Source organism: Paramacrobiotus metropolitanus, unplaced genomic scaffold, assembly GCF_019649055.1.
Source record: "Paramacrobiotus metropolitanus isolate TYO unplaced genomic scaffold, Prichtersi_v1.0 Parri_scaffold0000017, whole genome shotgun sequence".
Classification (NCBI taxonomy): Eukaryota; Metazoa; Tardigrada; class Eutardigrada; order Parachela; family Macrobiotidae; genus Paramacrobiotus; species Paramacrobiotus metropolitanus.
Window position 1 is genome coordinate 836,314 of NW_026570237.1, and position 21,626 is coordinate 857,939.

General features: G+C 46.1%; 5 protein-coding genes across 9 annotated transcripts; 4 read left to right on the plus strand and 1 right to left on the minus strand.

The window, feature by feature from the left end:
- The first annotated feature begins 155 nt into the window (after positions 1-155).
- On the plus strand, positions 156-4,363 carry LOC129585584 (zinc finger protein 493-like). Of its 2 annotated transcripts, XM_055478321.1 has the most exons (9): positions 156-507; positions 591-731; positions 798-1,021; positions 1,489-1,882; positions 1,981-2,112; positions 2,185-2,489; positions 2,758-3,408; positions 3,492-3,938; positions 3,993-4,363. In XM_055478321.1, the coding sequence occupies exons 3-9, from the start codon at positions 854-856 to the stop codon at positions 4,221-4,223; spliced, it is 2,328 nt and encodes a 775-aa protein (XP_055334296.1). In that variant the 5' UTR covers positions 156-507; positions 591-731; positions 798-853; the 3' UTR covers positions 4,224-4,363. The 2 variants fall into 2 exon arrangements, with proteins under 2 accessions (XP_055334296.1, XP_055334295.1); XM_055478320.1 differs by having other exon boundaries at positions 3,492-4,363.
- A 926-nt stretch (positions 4,364-5,289) lies between these two features.
- Positions 5,290-9,399, plus strand: LOC129585602 (zinc finger protein 26-like). Of its 2 annotated transcripts, none has more exons than XM_055478347.1 (8): positions 5,290-5,583; positions 5,658-5,798; positions 5,890-6,113; positions 6,543-6,944; positions 7,069-7,212; positions 7,289-7,593; positions 7,882-8,532; positions 8,620-9,399. In XM_055478347.1, exons 4-8 carry the CDS (start codon positions 6,785-6,787, stop codon positions 9,397-9,399), a joined length of 2,040 nt encoding a protein of 679 aa, XP_055334322.1. In that variant the 5' UTR covers positions 5,290-5,583; positions 5,658-5,798; positions 5,890-6,113; positions 6,543-6,784. The 2 variants fall into 2 exon arrangements, with proteins under 2 accessions (XP_055334322.1, XP_055334324.1); XM_055478349.1 differs by having other exon boundaries at positions 6,552-6,944.
- LOC129585603 (zinc finger protein 626-like) lies at positions 9,398-10,136 on the plus strand. The gene has a single exon (XM_055478350.1). The coding sequence runs from the start codon at positions 9,432-9,434 to the stop codon at positions 9,984-9,986; it is 555 nt and encodes a 184-aa protein (XP_055334325.1). The 5' UTR covers positions 9,398-9,431; the 3' UTR covers positions 9,987-10,136.
- A 999-nt stretch (positions 10,137-11,135) lies between these two features.
- LOC129585597 (uncharacterized) lies at positions 11,136-16,100 on the plus strand. The gene is made up of 8 exons (XM_055478341.1): positions 11,136-11,296; positions 11,553-11,720; positions 11,972-12,319; positions 12,617-13,144; positions 13,250-13,318; positions 13,398-13,508; positions 13,618-15,059; positions 15,187-16,100. Exons 1-8 carry the CDS (start codon positions 11,233-11,235, stop codon positions 15,769-15,771), a joined length of 3,315 nt encoding a protein of 1,104 aa, XP_055334316.1. The 5' UTR covers positions 11,136-11,232; the 3' UTR covers positions 15,772-16,100.
- On the minus strand, positions 15,862-21,266 carry LOC129585598 (zinc finger protein 26-like). 3 transcript variants are annotated; one of them, XR_008690044.1, is made up of 8 exons: positions 20,793-21,260; positions 20,417-20,557; positions 19,895-20,118; positions 19,082-19,529; positions 18,817-19,011; positions 18,425-18,756; positions 16,158-18,080; positions 15,862-16,070 (listed from the first exon to the last, which is right to left on the minus strand). XR_008690044.1 is itself a non-coding variant. In XM_055478343.1 (8 exons), exons 2-8 carry the CDS (start codon positions 20,830-20,832, stop codon positions 16,221-16,223), a joined length of 3,240 nt encoding a protein of 1,079 aa, XP_055334318.1. In that variant the 5' UTR covers positions 20,833-21,109; positions 21,195-21,266; the 3' UTR covers positions 15,862-16,220. The 3 variants fall into 3 exon arrangements, 2 of the variants coding, with proteins under 2 accessions (XP_055334318.1, XP_055334317.1); XM_055478343.1 differs by having other exon boundaries at positions 15,862-18,080; positions 20,793-21,109; positions 21,195-21,266; XM_055478342.1 differs by having other exon boundaries at positions 15,862-18,080.
- Between the last annotated feature and the right edge of the window lie 360 nt (positions 21,267-21,626).

Consider the following 21,626-nt stretch of genomic DNA (forward strand, 5'->3'; position numbering starts at 1 on the left):
AGACTTCCGATTTTCAGACTTCCGGCAAGTGACGCAGTTAGAACCACCCCGTGTGGCAGCGCGACACATCTTGGTCGTGAAACTTGAAAGCTGAAAATTTTTTTGTCCCACATGTTTTTGGAGCTGTATGCCTTTTAGATGGCTGATTACTTTTAATTACTGTTTTACAATTTTACTTTGGCTTTTACAGATACTTGTAGGGTTAGTTGTGAGTCTTGTGACTTTCAGTTTTGCCGACTTTCGCGTTGTTATTTTTATCTGGATCGTACAAGATAAAAGTGATATGAACTTGTGATTACTTTTAGTGGAGTTGCATATTTACTTACAGAGTGCTTCTTAGTTTCTGAGTTCCAGTCAGCGGATCGTTTCTTGCATTTCTTTGACGTACAACTTGTACCCTGTGATTGTTCACTCCTTGCGACAAACCACAAAGTTCCTTTGGAGTTTGGAGGAACCTATTGTAGGCAATGCGCTCGCCTGTACGATGTTCACCAGTTGGGTTAATATGTAAGCTGCATCGAAGTCTGCAGAGTCTTCCTTTAGCACGATACGCGGATACCTCGACGGACTGAGCAGCTGATGCTTTTTAGACTGCGAAGAATGCCAAACTCACACGCCGCGGCCTTGTTACGCACACGCACGCATCACTCCCGACAAGCTCGTCGTTCCCTATTCCGTGGCCAGTCTTCCCGAATCACTGTAGCTGCACGCTGCACTTGATGATGATTCTGGTTGGTTTAATAAAAAACAACGCATTTGATTTGCCGAGTGGATGTGTCATGCTGCGTTGTTTGCAGAGAAGGTCGTCTTCGCCAGAGAAGTCATTCCGGCGCTGACAATCTTCGGTCCCTTGATGGGATCGGTGACAAGCATTAAACCAGCCGAGTGTGCCTTCGCGTGCGGGAATGCGGAGAACGAGGAGCTGCGCTACTTTCAGCTGGATTCCGATCACACCTCCAACTGGATGAAACACGTCAGATTCGCTGACAATCCACAAGAATGCAACGTCGCCGTCTTCGAAGTAAGTTTAGGGCAGTGGTCAATAATGATTCAGTTACTTACTACAGTAACTATCCTTAAAATTAACGTTGCACGAAGATGTTTTTTTATATTTTTGCTGGTATTTGTATTTTTTTTGAAGATTTTTAATTTTTGTTTCTTGTGACCGAAGGTAGGTAGTGAATTTTTTACCGAAGGTGGTGAAGCGTAGTGAAAGTAGTGATTTTTTACCGAAGGTAGTGAAGCGTGCGATAAGTTGAATATTGGTACAGTACAAATAAGTATTTGCCACAAATGTATTGATGCGGCGTTTTATGAAAATGTATCTTCGATGATTTTTCAAGATATTAAAATACTCAGATAAATTTGTCACTGTACACGTAAGTGGTAGATTAAGTTATGATGCAGTTGAGGGAACACTGCAAAGCAAACTCTAAAAAAATTATTGGAGCTGAATTCTTCATTAGTCGTCCGTTTTCGCTTTATCAGGTGCCGCAGTCTGTCCCTTTTTGGCAGTCTTCCAATGGTTCATCGAGCTTGGGGATGGTGATCTTCGTGACACTGCGCCGTATTTTGCCGAACGAGGAGTTGAAGGTCGCTTACTCGTGGGAATATGCCAGCCGTATCGGACGTGGCTATCTGGGAAACACGACGACCGGAAACGCCAGCAACGCCGCAAATACTGTCGATGCGGCCATTTCCAGTGGACTGCCGGCCGACGGCGCTGACACAGACAATCTCGCCGCCAGTTTTATTAATTTCGACGTTAGTCTTACAGCTAACGTGTTATTGGATTTCCCTTCAATCGTTTCTGACAGAAGAGACGACGGCGGTAGCGAATGTACGGACGACGAGTTTGTTTCCGATTCGGAGGTTGTCAATGGTAAATTAACATAGAACAAATCACATTGTGGTTATCTTAGAAATAAATAAATTAACGTAATAAAGGAAACAGCTTCTATTTTTACATTTTCATGCTAGATTTTGTTTCACTGGATGAGAAATTCGTTGTTTCGGCCAACGAGGAAGATACCGAAACTGGCGTTAATACTTTCCGCTATACGGAGGACTCCGACGTTATGGCTGCCACACTCGTCGACCATCGCGACAATGGTAAATTTTATTTTACCAGCAGACGTGAATGCAATTTTTTTATTGTTTTTCTGATTTTGGTTGTATTGATAGATGGCACGATGTCAGAAAAGCCTGTGAGGCAACTGGACGATGGTTCGAATTTGCCATTGACAGAAAACCCTGAACCCGATTCCGGTGAAATTATGGACTCCAACCAAGAAAGTCTGAAAACCAGGGAACACCTTTTGTCTCGGAAATATGGAAAATGTTTGGTTTGCGGTCAGAATTTCAGAGACCTGATATCTCATCTCAACACAACGCATACTGAGGAGGATGTACGCGCAGTGAACGATGCTTGCTTCGTGTGCCATAGAAAATTTAGGAGCCCGAAACTGCTGGCAACTCACTTGAAAAGGGTAATCCGCGTGCGCTCTTAACGACCCGAACTAATTTATCCAGCAAAGTAGCATAAAATTATGGAATTCCAGCAACTGTAGTTACTGATTAAAAGCCAGATTCTGAGTGGCACAGTTAGCTAGGTAAGATTTATTCTGCTAATAGTGGTGACTAAACTTTTGCTTATACTAAAAAACTTACTATACAATTTTTATATGCGGTAATTAATTGCTCATTTAAATGAGATCATTTTCAATGGATTGGGTGTATTTCTTTTATATGTTGAAGGTCCACCGTCGCATTTCGCCGCCAGACGAAGCCGCTCGACTGGCTGCTCTGGATTACATCCGGAGAACGGGATTCCTGCATTACCGCTGCGCTATATGCCGCAAAGTATTTACAAGCGAAGCGCTGCTGAATGTCCACGCTTTTGCACATGATACTGATAGAAGCCGGCATGAAGAACAACCGGAGAGGAAGTGTCCAGCCTGTGCGTTTACTGCGTCGACGTTTGCCGAGCTGCTTGAACACATCGGTCTGCACGCGCGCACCCTACGGAAGCTGAATCAGTGTATTTTGTGTGGAGTGCCGGTTGATCACGTACAGAAACATGCAAAGTCGCGCCATCCTGAAGTGCTGCATATGGTACAGGAAAAATGCCCGTTTGAATGTTCCGAGTGCTCGCAAACCTGTATTAGTATCGGTGCGTTGAAGTGTCATATGAACCTTAGCCATCAACGTACACGCTGTTCATACTGTGGATTCAGGAGCCCCAACATGAAAACTTTAATTAATCATGCCAAGGAGCACTGCGTGGACGGGTTGTTTTCGTGTCAGTGGTGTACCACATCTTACAAAGAATATGCGGCACTTGCTGTGCATATTCAGGAAAGTCACAGTGATGCTCAGGATCAATTCGCCGCGGAACATGCCGAAACTGTATGTGACCTGCAGTCAGAAATAGATCATTGCCTCGAAAATGTGTGAAGGGATTCTAGCTCTTTATAAAAATTCTTGTTTAGGCTGGGACTGATCTCGTTGCTGCAGATGCACTCGAAAGTGCTACGTTGACGGAATTTATTGCACACATGAAAGAAACAACGACGTTTTCCTATTACTGCACTTCCTGTAGACTGCATTTCCCCATTAAAGTGCTGTTTGACCTGCATCAGATACATCATTCTGTGGATAAAGCTGAATTGGACCAGCGTCCAGAGCGTCGTTGCCCGGCGTGTGATTTCGAAGGAGGCTGCTTTGGCGACTTAGTGCATCACACCAAGGAGCACGGTTTAAGTGCGACGGATAAGAAGCCCTGTGCAGTGTGCGGAGAACACTTTCAGCATTTAAAACGACATTTCCGCGCCCGGCATCCAGACATCATGAAGCGCCTGGAAGAGAGTTGGAAATTTGGGTGTGAAGAATGTGGAGAACGGTTCAAGAGCGAAAACAATCGTGCCATCCATATGAAGGTAGCACATGTAGGATTTCAGTGTCTGTACTGCGCTAAATTATTCCGTTACCAGCGAGATCTGGGATTGCACGTCCGGCCGGAACACAGCGTCAACGGCGAATTTCCTTGTCCTTCTTGTGGTATAAAATTCCTGAAGTATCCTCTCGTCAGACTGCATTATCGTGAATACCACGATGTGACACAGATAAAGACGTGCGATGTTTGTCAGCATGTCTGCCGCGGCAGTAAACAACTGGCTGAGCATATGGAAGACGTTCACGATGTCCAGACGGGAGGTCGGTAAAAAGAAAAAAGGGACGAAACGAAAGCGTGCACGGATATCCTATCATCGAACGCCTGCGGGCGGCTACGAATGCCCGGAATGTGGGAAAGTGTTGAAGAGATATTCTGCACTTTACTTGCACAAGCAGAATGTGCATCATTTTGGAATGAGTCAAGCAGAGTGGAATGAAACACTACTTTCTGGGGAAATCCCGGAGAAATCACGGTTAACATGTGATGAATGTGGAATTTTGTGTTCCACCATTCACAGTCTGTATCGGCACAAACGCTGGAAACATGTTGGGGATTACAAAGAGAAGTTTGAAAAGGACCGCGCAGAGAAGAAGCGACTGGGAATTTACACGCACTGGAAGACGTACAAGAAGCCGCGCGATCGCATGGCCTTCGCCGATTTCCCACACCAGTGCCACTTGTGTCAGTTGGGATTTATGCGAGAAATTGCCCTGAAGAAGCACAATGCAACACAGCATCTGGGATATTATGCACAGCAGTCCTGATGTTTGGGTTCTGCAGTATTGGGCTATTTGTACATTATGAAACAGGCGATTTAGGCGGCTGATTTCTTTTATTCTGAATCCAAGATCGGTTGATGTGTTAATTGTAGAGATTTTTATAATGCTGAACGTCGTTCATTGTCCGGCCAGGTAAAATTCGTTGCTTCCAACAAGTGGTGTGTGGCATGCTCAAGTAAGTTGCATTACATCTCCGGTGCAAGCGCAGAAGACAGAAGGAAAGAAACTTTACAAAAAAATTGTGTGCCTAAAATTCATAACCCGGAAAAAATTAATTCCAATCTACCCGATCAACGTCAGTACAGTATGTCAAATCCAGAGGTCAACATTTAGCAGCTAACTAAGTAAGTGCAGCGGAAACCCTCAGAGGCTCGTACTGACGCTATACGATCCGTCGATCTCGCGGCTGGAGCCTGGAACAATGCCCGGCTTGTTGACAACAAACTATCAAAGACATGTCGCAGCTGCCACCACCCCGTATGGCAGCGTGATTCAGCTTTATCTTACAGATGTTTGAAAATTCCCGTTCATTTGATTTTCGTTTCTTATTTGTCCCAGAACAACTGGGAAGGTGCCTTTTACGGCCTATAGGCCCTGTACTCAGTATACTGCACAGTTTTGTCTGAAAAATGAGGAATTTCTTATGAAAATAATTCGGGGTAGTATCATTGGTATGTGTGCCGCGGGGAACCTTCTTCCAGTCAGCGAAACATTACTTTCATTTTTCTTGGTACCTCGTGATTTCTCATTAACGTATGCCATCGTTGCGACAAATCACCGTAATTTCTTTAGAGGACCCTTTGTTCGCAATGCGCTCGCCTGGACGGTGCGAACAAGTTCGGCAAATATGTAAGCTGTTTCGAAATCTTGTCCTGTTTTAGCACAGTGCCCCGGCCAACTGCTCAATGTGTGCTACTTGCTAGTCTGCGAAGAATGCCAAACGCACACGCCACGGCCGTGTTATACACACGCGCGTATCACTCCCGACAAGCTCGTCATTCCCTATTCCGTGGCCAGTCTTCCCGAGTCACTGTATCTACACGCTGCAGTTGACGATGATTCTGGTGGGTGCATGGCAGTTGTCGTGTTGCTGTTGCGGAGACAGCAGAAAAGACGTCTGCAGTGTGGATGTGTTCATGTTGCGTTGCTTTGCAGAGAAGGCCGTCTTCGCCAGGGAAATCATTCCCGCGCTGACAATCTTCGGTCCCTTGATGGGATCGGTGACCAGCATTAAGCCCGCTGAGTGTGCCTTTGCTTGCGGGAATGCGGAGAACGAGGAGTTGCGTTACTTCCAGCTGGATTCCGATCGAACCTCCAACTGGATGAAACACGTCAGATTCGCCAACAATCCACAAGAATGCAATCTCGCCGTCTTTGAGGTAAGCACTGGCAATATTCTTGTTCGAAATACTGTAATTAATTTTTAAAGTAAATAACGTAACAGAATTTTGCTTTGCGACATCTAACTTTTAAAGATTTGCTGTTTGTAGATTTTTTGTTTTGTAACTTGCGACTGTCGTCTTGAGGCGGTGAAGCGTGCGTCAAGCCTGTTATTTTCCTAATTTCTAAAAATTAAAATGTTTTGCGGCGCTGTATGAAATTGAAGCTCTGTGGTTTAGAGTGATTTTTCCAGGCACAGTACTCAGACAAATTTCTCATTATAATCTTAAGCTGAAATCAACTTGAACCCATCAGCTAAATTTATGAGCTTATTCAGGAACATCGGAGATAAAACTGCGAAAATTTTATAAGATCTTGACTCGTCCGTCCTTACCTGTCCGTTTTTAACACGTTTCCCGCTGTGTCAGGTACCGCAGTCTGTTCCGTTCTGGCAATCTTCGAATGGCGCGTTGCGTTTGGGATTGGTGATCTTTGTGACAATCCGCCGCATTCTGCCTGAACGAGGAACTGAAGATCGGCTTACTCGTGGGATTATACCAGCCGCATCGGGCGTGGCTATCAGGGCAACACGGCGACCGAAAACAACACCCACGCCACTAATGCTGCCGGTGCAGTCATTTCCAGTGGACTGCCGGCCGACATCACTTTGATGGACAATCTCGCCTCCGATTTCATCAATTTTGACGTTAGTTCCACAGCTAACCGTGACTTTGCAATGGATTTTACTCCCGTCGTCCCCTGCAGGACATACGACGGTTCTAGCGAATGTCCTGACGACAAGGGTGTTTCCGATTCAGAGATTCTCAACGGTAATTTTTTTTATTGCGTTTCGTATATATAATTTTTCTGGTTTGGAATATAGGCAATAAGCTGTGGTTAATATAGAAAATAAAATAAGAAAAAGATCTTCCACTGTTGTATTTTTAATGCCAGATTGCCTTTCTCGGGATGAGGAATGCTTGGTCCAGGCCAACGTTGAAGCAACTGAAGCGAGCGAGTGTACTGTCTTCGATACGGAGAACGCAGCGTTTTTGGGTCGAACAGCGACTGCCTCACCGGTCAGCAACCTCGACAATGGTAAAGCTTTACATCCTTGTATGCAATTTTTCATTTGGTTGTGCGTACGTTCGTTGTTTAACTGGTTTTCTCGCAGATGACGCGCTGTCAGAAATGTGTGTGCGGCATCTGGACGATGGTTCGGATTTGCCGTTGACAGTTAGCCTTGAAGCCGACTCCGGTGAAACTGTGGACTGGAACCAAGATAGTTTGAAAACCAAGAAACATCTTCAATCTAGGAAAAAAGGAAAATGTTTGGTTTGCGGTCGATATTTCAAATACTTGGTATCACATCTCAACACAACGCATACGGAGGAGGATGTCCGTGCAGTGGATGACGCCTGCTTCCTGTGTCATAGAAAATTTCAAAGCCACAAAGGGTTTGGAGTGCATCTGAAAATGGTAACTCGCTCACTAACTCGCGTGTCTTTGGACAAACCGAACGATAATTCTTGTCCATCTGATCAGCATAAAAAATAAAGTTATGATATTTAATTCTACGACCTTCAGCTACGAATTAAACTCGATACTTTATGGTCACATTTAATTACTTATATTTTTCAAGATAGAATGATCGATTTTGTACAATATTTGTTATGTATTTCACCATACCTTTATGCAGAAATGAATTGTTCCTCTGAATGAGGTCACTTCCAACGGATTGTGATGTTCCCTATTTCTACCTTAAAGGCTCACCGTCGCGTTCCGCCGCTCGACGAAACTGCTCGACTAGCTGCTCTGGATTATATCCAGAGAACGGGATGCTTGCATTACCGCTGCGCTGACTGCCGTAAAGTGTTCACAAGTGAAGCGCTGCTAAATATCCACGCTTTCGCACATGATACTGATGGAAGCCGGCATGAAGAACAACCGGAGAGGAAGTGTCCAGGCTGTACGTTTACTGGGCCGACGTTTGCCGAGCTGCTTGAACACACCGGGCAGCATTCGCGGACCCTTGGGAAGCAACATCAGTGTATTCTGTGCGGCATGCTTGTCGATAGCCTAATCAGGCATGCAGACGCGCAGCATCCTGAAGTGCGGCAGATATTGCAGGAGAAATGGTCGTTTGAATGCTCCGAGTGCTCGCAAACCTTTATCGATATGGTCCGGTTAAAGGTTCATATGAACAAGAGCCACCAACGCACCCGCTGCTTGTACTGCGGATTCCGAGGCCCCACCATGAATGCACTGATTAAGCATGTGAAGCAGCATCGCGTGGACCGGTTGTTTCCGTGCCAGTGGTGTGGAATATCCTATAAAAAATATGACGCACTTGTTGTGCATGTTCGGGAAAGTCACAGTGATGTTTTGAACCAATTAACTGAAGAACATACTGAAACTGTATGTGACTCTCAGTTTGAAGCATACGTCCTATTGTCATTGTCATGATAAATAATGTGGGAACGTTTTTAAAGAATTCTGATTTAGGTTGGAAATGATTACACTACAGCAGCTGCGCCGGAAAGTGCTACGTTGACAGAATTTATTGAACACAAACAAGAGACATCCATGTTTTCTTATTATTGTGACTCCTGTCACCTGCATTTCCCCATCAAAGCGCTATGGGATCTCCATAAGATACATCATTATTCGGATAGCAAAGAATTAGACCAGCGTCCAGAGCGTCGTTGTCCGGCATGCGATTTTGAAGCTGCCTGTTTTGCCGACTTGATGCATCACAGCAAAGAGCACGGTTTGAGTCCGACGGATAAGAAACCGTGTGCCGTTTGCGGAGGACACTTTCGGTATCTTAAGAGGCACTTCCGCACCCAGCATCCAGAGATCCTGCAGCGCCTAGAGGAGAACTGGGAGTTTGTGTGTGATGAATGTGGAGAACGCTTCAAAAGCGAGAATAATCTTAACTTCCACATCAAGACCGTGCATGTGGGAGGATTTCAGTGTCTGTACTGCGCAAAACTGTTCCGCAGTCTACTAGAGTTGGGACTGCATGCCCGGCCGGAACACAGTGTCAACGGCGAATATCCTTGTCTGTCCTGTGATAAAAAATTCGGGAGTTATTCTCTCGCAAGACAGCATTATCGTGAACGCCACGATGTGATGCAGATGAAGACGTGCGAGATTTGTCAGGATGTCTGCCGCGGCAAGAAACAATTGGCGGAGCATATGGAAAGCGTTCATGATGTCCAGACAAAGGTCAACAAATCCAAGATAGGGAAAAAAGAAAGCGACCACCGGTATCCCATATGAAAACGTCTGCGGGTGGAAAACGGGTTGAGCATATGAAAAACGCTAATGGTGCTCAGAAAAGAGTCCGCAAAGTCAAGAAAGAGAAGAAAAGAAAACGTCCCCGGGTAACCTTTAATAAAACACCTGCGGGCGGCTACGAATGCCCGGAATGCGGGAAAGTGCTAAAATGTCATAATTCACTCTATAATCACAAACGGAATGTGCATTACTTTGGAAAGAGCCAAGCGGAATGGGATAAAATATTGCTTTCTGGAGAAGTCTCGCAGAAATTTCTGGAGGAATCCCGCAAATCACGCTTAACGTGCGATGAATGTGGCATCGTATGCTCCACGGATTATTGCCTGTATCGGCACAAACGCTGGAAGCATGTTGGAGATTTTAAAGAGAAGTTTGAAAAGGACCGCGCGGAGAAGAAGAGACTGGGGATTTACACGCACTGGCAGACGTACAAAAAGCCGCGGGATCGCATGGCCTTTGCGGATTTCCCACACAAATGCCACATGTGTCAGTTGGGATTTATGCGAGAAATTGCCCTGAAGAAGCATAACGCAACACAACATTCGGGAGACAGTGCGCAACAGTCGTGATGCTTTATTTAACAGTATTATTTTACGATTTATAAATAATTATCAACTGGGCGACTTTGGCGATTTATTTTCTAAATCCGAATACTGTTTTCTCTCCGAATTCCGAAATCGGTTGATATGTTATTTGTTCAGCTTTTTATAAAGTGACGTTATTCGTTGTACGTACTGTTAAAAATTCGTTGCTTCTGCACGTTGTATACGCCATGCTCAAGTAGCTTGAAATTACAGATACATCTCAGGTGCAATCACAGAAGGGCAGAAACTGTTTAACAAACAAAAAAAATTGTGCGTAAAATTTATCAATCTACCCGAACGCCGTAATTGTTTCGGTTTCAGAGGGGATGTCGCAGATGGGATGTGTTGTCCAATTACTGCCCAAGAAACAGCAAAAAAGAGCATACAGCAGGTTGCAGTCGTATGCCAGAAAAACGTGCACAAATCATTCATGCTTGATGCTTATACGTATGCACTGTGCACCCGAATACACACCAGGAGGTCCATATATGCAAATATTTGGGATACCGGAGGCGCGGTGACGCGGTGTTGACCTGCAATTTCAAGCTAAAGCAGCATTATTACGTATAGTTATATAGCTAGTCACCTTTCTCAATGAGCTTTCAATTATGATTTGTGCGGAAAGACCTCCAAGACACGTGCAAGTCTGCCAAGAAATAAAACGACCGGATGAAGTGCGGAAGAAACGGAGAGCCAAACGGAACGGGAGTAATTGCGCCGGGCGGGAGTGGTCAGCGAGTAAAGGTATCCGCAGCAGAGGATGCGGTACGAACTACGAAGAGTTCCCGCACAAATGCGACGAATGCCGACCCGATCGGTTTTACGTGTAGCGGCATCAGCGGAAGAAATTTTCGCAGAGTTTTTATTCCGGTTTTTTTGTGTAGAGTATTTAAAATGGTTGCATATTGTTTTTGTAATAACGACGCTGTAGATTTGTTAAAGAATTGCAACAGATGTTTTACATCTGTTAACTATGCGAACAAAAAACTTACTGGCACTTCCGCTTCTTTCCAGACTGCGATACCCTGCACGCGCCACCTCCCGGGTGCGGAAGTAGCTGAAAGAAAATGAACGTGTGGTGTTAAGTGAATCATCCGTGAATGTAGTCTTTTGAATTTGTTTATTAACGATAAGAACAGTCGTTCACCGTCGTTGCTCTGTTATTATTATTAAGGAAAGTTTCATATCACTTAATTTAGCATTCCCCTGAATCTATAATTAAGTATGCTTTATGGAAGCCAGTTCGAATGCAGTGCCACTCTTGCCCGACGGAGAGAGTTTTCACGACACTCTTTGTGAGTTTCTTCATAGTCCGTTCTCTGACGTGATTTCTGGTTATTATGTTGTTATTCAGCTATTGCTAAAGTTAAAGTACTCGTAGATACTCGGACTGAGTCGGACATGACTTAAAACATTAGTTACTGAATAAACTACGACTGCAGATGTATGAGACATCTGAATTCTGCATGCTTATGTAAATAGCTCATGTCATGTGCTGACGCTGGTTGCATGCTTGAATCTTGTTGGTTGTCATTTTTGATTATCCTGTAGATTGCGACGCGTGTCAGTGTTTCCTGCGGGAGCCCTGTTGGCAGCACGCAGTGCTCGTCCAGGACGGATACAGTCTTCCGCTGGCCTTTGCTAGTTTGCCTGATGTGCTGGCTTTCCATAACGACAACCCACACCAAAATGTTTGCCAGTCTCCGGAGAACATCACAGGTAATTCAGTCCAGAATTTACATGTGATTGTAGTTGATGTTCTGCCTTCAGTATACGTTTGCACAGAGCCTCTCACACGACATTGGTACTTTTATCTCTAAAAATGATAAAATCAAACAAAAAAACTAGAAAATTTTCTTAATGAACCAAAAAAATTTTCCGATAGCTTGGTAAGATTTCTCCCTTAATGGAGTTTGGCTAGGGGATAATTGGTAAAATTAAGTGCTTAACATCGTATTTCTCGTTGTTAGTCTCCTCGGTCGTGGCGCGCACGGCCATCCGCCCGCAGACGGTGTTCGGGCCGTTTATCGGCCCGCTGTGTAGTCCGGGTGCAGCGCATTCGCGGACCTTTTCTTCGGGCGACGGGCAGTGTGCGACGTTCAGTGTGGAGAACGATCGTTGGTGCAACTGGATGAAGTTGGTCAGGACGGCTGACCACGGCCAGCACAACCTCCGCGTCTTCATCCGTCAACACAAGGTATACTTCGTCGCCGTCAAGGTCATCCTTCCGGGAGAAGAACTCACACTGGCACTGCCTCAATCTGACCACAAGGAAAGCCGCCACAACAACGTGGACAACACTACAGCAGTGTCTGTGGGTAAGTCGTGTGGACGTGTCGATCTCTGTGCCTGTATTTCTCATTTCGCGCTGGACTTGTCCTTACGTTATTTGCTTCGCCTGCCCGTTGCGTAATGGGGCTGAGGGGTCAGATAATTGCTTCGTTTGAAAATTATGCGTGATAATGCTATGAGTGTATTGTGCACAGTCCCTTCCCATGTTAATTGGGACAAATTCTTCATTTGATTCGCTGAGCGAAGCTCGCCTTGTACGTATTGAGAAATAAATTTTTTTCCATTGCTTCATTGTATCTTCATGTGACCTTTCTTGGATTCAGAGCGCGTCAGAAGCGGGACTGTTGCGGGTGATGATTCCTGCCTGGTCAAGCGCGAGGATTATGATGCCGAAGTTGACAACGTGGAAGGGGACGTTCCTGTTGTTTGCTTCTCCGTTGATGCACGGTCTTTTTCACCACATTATAACCGGACAGATTTCTTACCGCAATTCCAACCATCGGTGCCAGTGCAGTCACAAGAACAGATGCTAACGGGATTCTCATGCCTCGTCGCACCGCCGCCTGCGCTGCGCCGTTGTCAGCGCGAAGACTCACCAGAATACCCATTTCCGTCCAACTTCTGCTCAGTTGCAACTGACGCGTTATCGGAGAAGGCGGTCCATCGGGGAAAACGGAAGAGTGAAGAGGAAGAATCAGCCGGTGTTTCGTCGAAACAGACGCCCTTTTCGCGTGTTTATTCCCTTCGTGGACGCAATGTCGTACGCGCCAGTGCAGCCGACGACTTATCAGACCGATATCAGAATTTATCCGACGACAACGATGAAGATTTCTGTTTAGCGGATGACAGCGGTATGGTGCCATTAGTCACTGTGGAAAACTGCCCAAAATGCTTTTGGATGAAATTAATCTGAGTGTGGATAAAAGAAACGTAATTAAAACTTACGCTGCTTTTAGGTTCATCTTTTTTTGATTCCGAATGCGACAGCGAAACTAATTTGACTTCGGATAATACTACGACAAAAAGTGCGAACGGTTTGAAAATGTACAAGAAATAAGCGAACAATTTTGAGCGTACGGTCATCTTCGGTATGCTTGTTTACAGAGCAAAACACAAAACGTGGCACGAAAGAAAAAGCGCCGTCTTCACGCCGTTGCCGGAAGAAAACTGGAAGTGTTGTATGCAAAGCCACGGAGACGGTGTTGGTAACGAATGGTCAGTAAATTTTCTGATCATGCGTAAGCGTTAAACAGATATCAAGCGGGTAGTATATAATGGTTGTCGAGCGTGACTTGTACAGATAGTAACTGTTTGGCGTTTGCAGATTCATCGACAGGGAATGAGCCAATCCGTCTCCCCGGTCCTGCTTTCCTGGAGGCCCGGAATAAACAAATTCGAGCCGTGATTGCGGTTAATCCATTCCAGTATCCGGCTGGAGAGCAGCGGTTGCAGGCATATTGCACGGTTGTAAACATGCTGTCGACGGACCAGGCGTCGCCCGGGATGCCGACGCTGGATGGACCCATGCTGCAGCGTTCCGTAAAGGACCGTCTTCGGAAGTTCCAAGCGGCACAACGCCGCGGCGTTTCGATGCCGGAAGAGTATGTTGGCCTGATGAACCAGCTAGCGGCATTGAGGAGGGTCGAACGCCTCGACACCAGGTCGGAAAGAATGCGCCGATTGAAGGCGGTAGCCGCGATTAATCCCTTCCAGTATTCCTCGCGACGTGAACGCCGCGCCGCGTGGACAGCAGCGTGGCAGGCGTACCTGGCTGATGATGGTGCAGCGAAGAAGGCCAAGTTTTCCTGCAGCAGTCTGCAGAGGTTTGTCCAGACTCATTTGGACGATTTTCCCAACGTGCTGGATCGTTTTAACGAGGATACCGCCGATGATTACGAGCGAGAGTATATCGAAGTTATGCGAGTGATAGCGCAACAGGCGGGGAAAGATTACGCCGATGACGCGCATCCCTTGGCCGTTCACAAGGATGTCGATGCTGTTGGGGTGGGTCAGTTGAACGTTGCAGACACCCTCAATACGCATCCGAAACCGCTTGTTCTTGACAATTATGAGCATGATAGACGCCGACGCTACTTCAGTTACGTTTACCGGTTCGTGTGTTGGGAGTGTTCTTTGCATTTTAAGGATGAAAACTTGCTGAAACTGCATAACCTGCAACATACTGATGCAACCGGTGAGGCTGCCGGCGCTCGGCAATGTCCAGCATGCGAGCGGTCATTCAGCCAGCTGTCCAATTTATTACGGCACGTCAACGATCACGGTGTGAAAGCCTCGCAGATCATCCATTTTATCCCGACTGCTGACCCCAGCATCATGAGCTTGGCTTCCAAAACGGCCGCTCCGATGGATGTGCTGGCGCAGAGCCATGACGCGCATGAGATGTGTTTTATGTACAGTTGCGGCATGCAGAGTTGCGGGCTGCGATTTTGCACGGAGACCTTGTGCGATCTGCACCAACTTGGTCACAACGTGCCGGATGACTATCAAGGCGATGTTGTCTGTCCTGCATGCAACTTCCGGGCCGAGAATGCGAGGGAGTTGCTGAAACACGTCGGTCGGCATGGAGCGAAGGTGAACGATCGAAAACGATGTCGGTTGTGCGGAGAGTTTGTGGAGAATATGATCTTGCATGTTCAGTATGCGCACAAGGAGCAGTATCTCAAGTATGAAGAAAGTCTGACGCTGCCTTGCGACCAGTGCGAGAAACGATTTCGGACGTCTGTCCATCTCACCACCCACAAAAATGTAAGGATTCCAGATGTTTTCAAGTCGTTATACTAAGTGCTGCGGAATTTTATGCACCCTTCAGTGCTGAAATGGGGTCACTGTGTTTCCGCACGCGATTTATACAACGTTTTCTTGTCTTTTTTAGTGTGCGCACAGAGGTTTGCAATCACTGGGATGTCTAGTTTGTGCTCAACAGTTCCCGTCGAAGTTGCAGTTGCACGCGCATGTAAGGCAGGAGCACAGATCGGGTTTGACCTGCGTAGTCTGCCAGAAAAGCTCCACAAACTACAAAAGCTTAGCGGAGCACGCGAGAACGCACAAGGAGATCCATATTTGTCAAACCTGTGGCTCGGTGTTCCGCTCTAAGTCTGGCCTAGATCAGCATAAATACAGTCACCGGTCTGACTATTCCTTTAAATGTGATTTGTGCGGAAAGACGTTTAAGAGACCGAGCAATTTGGCACAGCATAAAATGGTGGTTCACACGGATAAAGTGCGGAAGAAGCGCAAAGCCGAACGCGAGGAAATGCGCCGGAAGGGAGTGGTCAGCGAGTACAAGTGCCCGCGACGCAGGATGCGCTACGAAGAGTTCCCGTATAAATGCGAGGAATGCCGGTTAGGCTGGTTGCAGCTGGGCAATCTGCAGCAGCATCAACGGAAGAAACACATGGAGAGCGATGCAACTGCGGCGAGCAGCGCTAGTTTTCCTGTATCGTCTTCCTGTGTTTAATTGCAGATGTGTTTGAATTTTGAAAATGTTTTACATTGTTTTACATTCCGTTCTTGCACGAGTATAATGGCTGTTTTTCTTTTATATAGTACACAGGCTGTTGCTCATGACGTACATATTGGCGAAGTTCTGTCAGACAACATTTTGATGGAATACTATTATTGTATGTAATTGCGTTACTGTTTCGAATCTATCGTATACTACAGAAAGTATCAACAGCCTGTTCATCGAGCACATTTTATGCTCCGAAATCTCGTGCTTGGGAATCTTATTTTATTCGGCGATCCACTGAATCACAGCTAAAATAGTAAACAAATAAAGAAACATAAAACTTAACAACAACGCGCCAAAGTAGTAATCAGGAAAGATCAAGTTATATCACTCACCACATAATTACCGTACCATTCCACGGGAGTGCGCTAACGGAAATGAGTGGTTTCACAGGATAATCATTGACTGATGCTCGTCTGCTGAATAATCTTCTCGGGATGTCGCGATTCGTTGTGTTTGAGCAGCGAAATCGCCCACGCATATCCCAGCCGGCATTCCTCACATTTGTGCTTAAAATCCTCGTAGGCTATCCGATCCCGCGGTTTCACATAGCGCGGATTCGGGATGCCGGCCGCCTTCCTTTCCGCACGCAGCCTCATCTTCCTATCCTTCTCCCTGCAGACACCGAGATGCACCCACTTTTTATGTGTCATCAAGGTGAGTGCACTAGCAAACAGCTGCTGACATTCATCGCACTGTGTCCGCACTTTCGGCTTCTGCTTCAAATTGGGATTTCTCCCCAAATGCACGGTGATTTTATGGTAATACATGTTGAAGTAGTTTTTGAATCGCTCCCCACACACATCACACAGGCTTGTCGACGTCGTTCCCGGCTTCTCCGTCTTGGCTGCCGTTTTGCCGGCGGCCGGCTTCTTCGTCTTGGTTCCCGTTTTGTCGACGGCAGCATCGTGGCACGTCGTCATATGGTCGTCCAAATCGTCCTCACCACAAAACACCATCGGGCACAAACTACACTTCTTCGTTCGCGTGGCATCATGACACTTCCGATAATGATTGTTGAACAGCGGATATCTCGGAAATACCTTCTCACACGCTGGACACGGGTATCGGCCGTTAACGCTGTGCACCATAACATGACTCCCGATTTGTTTCGAGTTGTAGAACACTTTGGCGCAGTACCAACACTGGAAGCCTTTATGCAGCGACTTAATGTGGATCTCCATGGTTCCGCGGTTTTTGAACTTGTAATCGCAGTCCGGACACTGAAACTCCCAGTTCTCCGTAATCCGTTGCATCTCGGCGGGATGCTTCTCGGCCACATGACCGCGCATCCGCTTCACCGTCTCCCCGCAGATCAAACACGGATGCGCATCAAACCGGTTCAACCGGTGCTGCGCCGTGTGCTGCACCAGTTCGGCACAGCTTCCCGCGTGAAACGCACAAGCCGGACACTGCCGCCGCGGATCGCCGTCCCAACTGCCCGGCGGTTCGTGCTGCAGCTGGTGCAGATCGAGCACATCGAAACTAACGAATGACCGGCGACATTCACGGCAACTGCAGTAGAACACCTCCGTCTCCCGCATCAGCTCGATGGCGCGTTCCACCAGCTCAGGAGGGACACTTTTTGGAGTCGGGATAGCGTCATTCCCCGCCACTGTGTCGGCATACTCGGTGGCATCCGCGCCGTGACAATCCCGGATATGAACGCACAGTTTCCAGTATTCCTTAAACGACAGATCACACAGCAGGCAGGGAAGTGCTTTCTCTTCCATGTGCGTCGCGATATGCTCGTGGAAGCCCTGCCATCCCTTCCAGTCGCTGTATCCACAGTACACACACTGCCATCCTTTGTGCCGCTCGTGCACATGCTGGCCGAGTGCCCCGGATTGATCAAACTTTTTTCGACATTCCGGACACTCTAATTTCCATTTTTCCACAATCATATCCAAGGCTTCGGGATGATGTTTCTCCATGTGTCCGCGGGGACTGCCGACGACCCCGACTCCGCACAACGGACAGGGAATTTTTCCGCCTTTCCTCTTAGCGCGATGCTGCACGGTATGCTTGACCAGACCGGCGAACGTTTCCCCAACAAAGGGGCATCCCGGGCACTTCCGCTCCGGCCGGTCGACTAGCGCGGAATTATGCGTGAACATGTGCAAATCCAGCAACGGTTTCGTGGGGAAAATAAAGACGCATTCGGCACACTTGTAATTCAAAAACCCGGTGCGCTGCATAAACTCCAGTGCAGCGGCTCCTGTGGCTTCATCCGGCACGGTTGCTTTGGCGGGATGCACCTGCAAGGATCACGGCTACAGAAACACCGTTCAAATAACCTGAAATCGAAAAGTGCACTAATATACAGATTAACTAAAAGACCGAAGCGAAGCGGGAAAGCAAATTGAAAAAACTGTAAACTCAGTCTTTTAAAAAAGCTTTTTCAAAATACAATCATATATTTTTACATAAAATTTCATTTTTCATTTAAACTTTTTTGCGTTCAGCAAATACAGTTTTAAAATTTTTCGATATAGTTGCTCAAAATTATTACTGCGTGACCGTCGAAAGTCCTGTTTTCATGGACAAAGAGGTCATTTGCGTTGCTTCGGTACATTACAAAAGCAGCATAAATGATGCGTACGATGCTCAAGTGTGTGGCCAATGATCTTTGTGGTTTATTTGTGTGGAACTTCTGATGGCAGAAGAAGCACGCATCATTCACGGCTTGAACGTCCTCTTCGGTGTGCGTTTTATCCAGATGATCCGGCAGATCTTGCACTCGTTCGCCGCACACCAAGCACAAACCCTTCTTTCGCGATGCAAGATGTGCTCTTGTTTTTAAGCTCTGCATTTCTGCCATCACATCTAACTCGTCAACGGGGTGGTCTTCTTTGACCGGTACGCCGGGAGACGTAATTCCAAAACTATCATCTGTCTCCAGTGGAAACACTGGAATCGTAGCAGATTCTCCAGCTAAAAAAATATTAAAAAATTATTAAACAACATCGTAAATCCTTCTTTTATCGTCGTTACCCGCATCGAAGGAATCTGTAATGACATCATCAACTTCCGGTGCATCCGTGGGACTTATCGCGCGCACAATAGCAATCGCCAAATCATTCTGCGAATTCACAACGACATCCTCATCCGGTGGCAAAAAATTGGGCATATTCTTTAAAACCGGCCATGGATTGTCGCAGAGCTTTTTGCGCTTTTTCTCCCTCCTATCTACGAAGAACAAGTCCGTCGTCAAAAATGGCTCGAATCACCGGCAATCCTGCTCCGATCTTGATCGTACCTAAGTCCTCGTGCGTCCGATCCGAACACTTAATGATTTTAACGGTTTCCGCGCCTGAAGAATTCGTCGACAATTTCTGACCAGTCCCCAGACCCGGTTCATGCTGTACAGGATTAGGCCCAGTATTTCTAGGCATGGAGAGCAGTTTCCTAACGGCCTTGATCGAACCGATCTGAATGGGACCGAGTTGCGAACGCGGTTTCACACGCTTGGTAACCGTGGCGGAAGAATCTTTATTCTCTTGTCCACATGGTTCCGCTGCCATCATAGGCTCGGTCGGGTGAGCACTCTGCCGTTCGGCGGAGGCGATGGTCTGGGAGTAGACCAGGGAATAGGCGACTTTCAGCTCCTCGCCGGGTAGGACAACCTTCGTGCTGATGAATATCACGTGCGTACGCGTAGGCGAAACAGCGTCCGAGGGTGTCAACAAGAGAGAATCTTCATGGACCTGCAAATCATTTCGTCAGCAATGCATAACAAGTTGCCAATGTACATAGCTACAGAGTCAGCCAAATCACTCAAAAAGAACAATTTTAGAGATTATGTAGGGCACTATACAAACGTTTCGGAAAACAATCAAATTCTTTTCACTTTTTTAAAGATTTGTTTCAGAAAGGTGTGAAAAATAGTTTGACACAACAAATTACTATTGCCTCAAAACATAAAAACTAAGTAAGCGTTAAAGATTTCCACTAAATTAGTAGTCTCGCTAATTAGATTAAGTTTCGCTAGATCATAGATCGAATTCACAGATTTTTTTCAACATTGAACTTTGCCTTTCGGACTGCGTAGCCCAAAAGAGCCACCGTTTACCTCGAACGCAGCCAAATTTTGCTCAGTCGCATTCCTGGCAAATCTCACGAATTTCATCCAGTTGGTCGTCTGATTCGATTCCGTGTGAAAATAATGCAGTCCTTCCTGCGATGCACTTCCGCAGGCGAACGCCGCATCAGCCGGTTTATCGACATTCAGTGCACTGACGAACGGGCCGAAAACTGTCTGCGAACGAATGGGTTCTTTGGCGAAAACGGCTTTGTCTGAAGAAAAAATTGTATACACTAAAATTTAACATGCTTGTCGGTTTTTTGCTTAATGCGAGCTGTTCTGTCTAGTTAAAAAAAATTTCACCAGCCGCTCTTAATGTGTATGGGAAATTTAACGGTTTTTAGAGATAAACGGGATGAACCAACACTGAAGAATTCAAAAGAAAATCCCTCAATATTCAGGGTGGAATGACTGGAATCCCCAAAATTCAGGAAGAACTGCTTTAAAAAATGGAAATGAAAATCCACTAAATTCAGGGAAAAGCCTATTTAATATTCGGCCTATTCTTACCAGATTGGCCATCGGAAGGAATATCCAAATACAAGACAGACGGCAAACTCGCCATAGCATAGGGAAACACCATCGTGTCGGGAATGCGTTCCGCATGCGAAACGCACGGCACGGTGGTCCATTTCAGGCACTCATTACAAACTGCAAAATGCCAAAGAAATTGCAATAAATATGGTACGAACATACGAGTACGCTGCTACTGTGTAATCCGTTAAAGCACTGATTCTGAATTTGTACCAACCATATTATACACCGTACGACGTATAAAAGCATGCTGACAGCAGTTCATCGTGGCTTTTCAGAAAGCAAGCCTACGCAGTACAGCACTACGCATGACTACGACATTAATACATCAGTACTAAGTGCACGAACTTACAGATTTGCTCCAGGGGTTCACAATACTGAGAAACGGCCATGGCTAGACAATTCCACGGATCTCGTTCTCGGTTCTGCCAGAGAAACGCAATTTTTGCAGCATCAGTCAGCCAGTGATCACTGATCAGTGCCAAACGCAACAATGCTGTCCTGGAGAGTCGCAAACCGTCGCAATCCTGATTCAAATGTTAGTTGCTTTCCAAGGAGAATTCGAAGACAGCGGAAATCAGCAAATTCCGAAACGCAGAGGCTCGTCCGTCGCCACTCGCCTAACGAGGAGGTTCTGGCTGGAAATCTTCTGGAATGACGAATGTGCATCTAGGTGATCAGGACAAATGTTTCAGGAACGAACAAGCAACGTTATTCAATGATTTATTTACAGTATCTTTAATGGTAGTCGTACCTACAAAGTACAAAGAAGCAAAAGTTATAAAATCACTCAAAACTAAAGTAAACCCACTGCGAATATTAAAAAACTGCACTGCACTGCGTTCAGGAAATCATTAATTTCTAGAGTTAGCAAATTTCAAACTTCCGACACATGACGCAGTTGGCACCGCCCTGTGTGGCAGCGGGATATGACTTTACCGTAGCACGGTACTTAGAACAAGTACTACCAAGAGCAGCGAATAAATTTCCACATTTTTGTAAATAAAATTTTACCCTTTCGATTGATTTGTAATATTCTGCCGTAAAACTGTAAAAGTTGTTTCCAGTTATTTCTGGATCCCATATTGAGCAGGGGATTACGTCGTACAGTACAGACATTCGTCCATCTTATTTTGATAATAGTCCGCGATAAGCGTATCGCACATACAGGATGACATTCAATGGA

Coding starts and splice junctions, on each gene's coding strand:
- LOC129585584 (XM_055478320.1), top strand. CDS start 854: ATGGGATCGGTGACAAGCATTAAACCAGCCGAGTGTGCCTTCGCGTGC. Junction 1,022..1,488: donor GCAACGTCGCCGTCTTCGAA/GTAAGTTTAGGG, acceptor TCGCTTTATCAG/GTGCCGCAGTCTGTCCCTTT. Junction 2,113..2,184: donor CGTCGACCATCGCGACAATG/GTAAATTTTATT, acceptor TTGTATTGATAG/ATGGCACGATGTCAGAAAAG.
- LOC129585602 (XM_055478347.1), top strand. CDS start 6,785: ATGGACAATCTCGCCTCCGATTTCATCAATTTTGACGTTAGTTCCACA. Junction 6,945..7,068: donor CGATTCAGAGATTCTCAACG/GTAATTTTTTTT, acceptor TTTTAATGCCAG/ATTGCCTTTCTCGGGATGAG. Junction 7,213..7,288: donor GGTCAGCAACCTCGACAATG/GTAAAGCTTTAC, acceptor GTTTTCTCGCAG/ATGACGCGCTGTCAGAAATG.
- LOC129585603 (XM_055478350.1), top strand. CDS start 9,432: ATGAAAAACGCTAATGGTGCTCAGAAAAGAGTCCGCAAAGTCAAGAAA.
- LOC129585597 (XM_055478341.1), top strand. CDS start 11,233: ATGGAAGCCAGTTCGAATGCAGTGCCACTCTTGCCCGACGGAGAGAGT. Junction 12,320..12,616: donor CACTACAGCAGTGTCTGTGG/GTAAGTCGTGTG, acceptor TCTTGGATTCAG/AGCGCGTCAGAAGCGGGACT. Junction 13,319..13,397: donor GGATAATACTACGACAAAAA/GTGCGAACGGTT, acceptor GCTTGTTTACAG/AGCAAAACACAAAACGTGGC.
- LOC129585598 (XM_055478343.1), bottom strand. CDS start 20,832: ATGGCCGTTTCTCAGTATTGTGAACCCCTGGAGCAAATCT. Junction 19,530..19,894: donor AAAATTTGGCTGCGTTCGAG/GTAAACGGTGGC, acceptor AATGATTTGCAG/GTCCATGAAGATTCTCTCTT. Junction 18,757..18,816: donor TACAGATTCCTTCGATGCGG/GTAACGACGATA, acceptor ATATTTTTTTAG/CTGGAGAATCTGCTACGATT.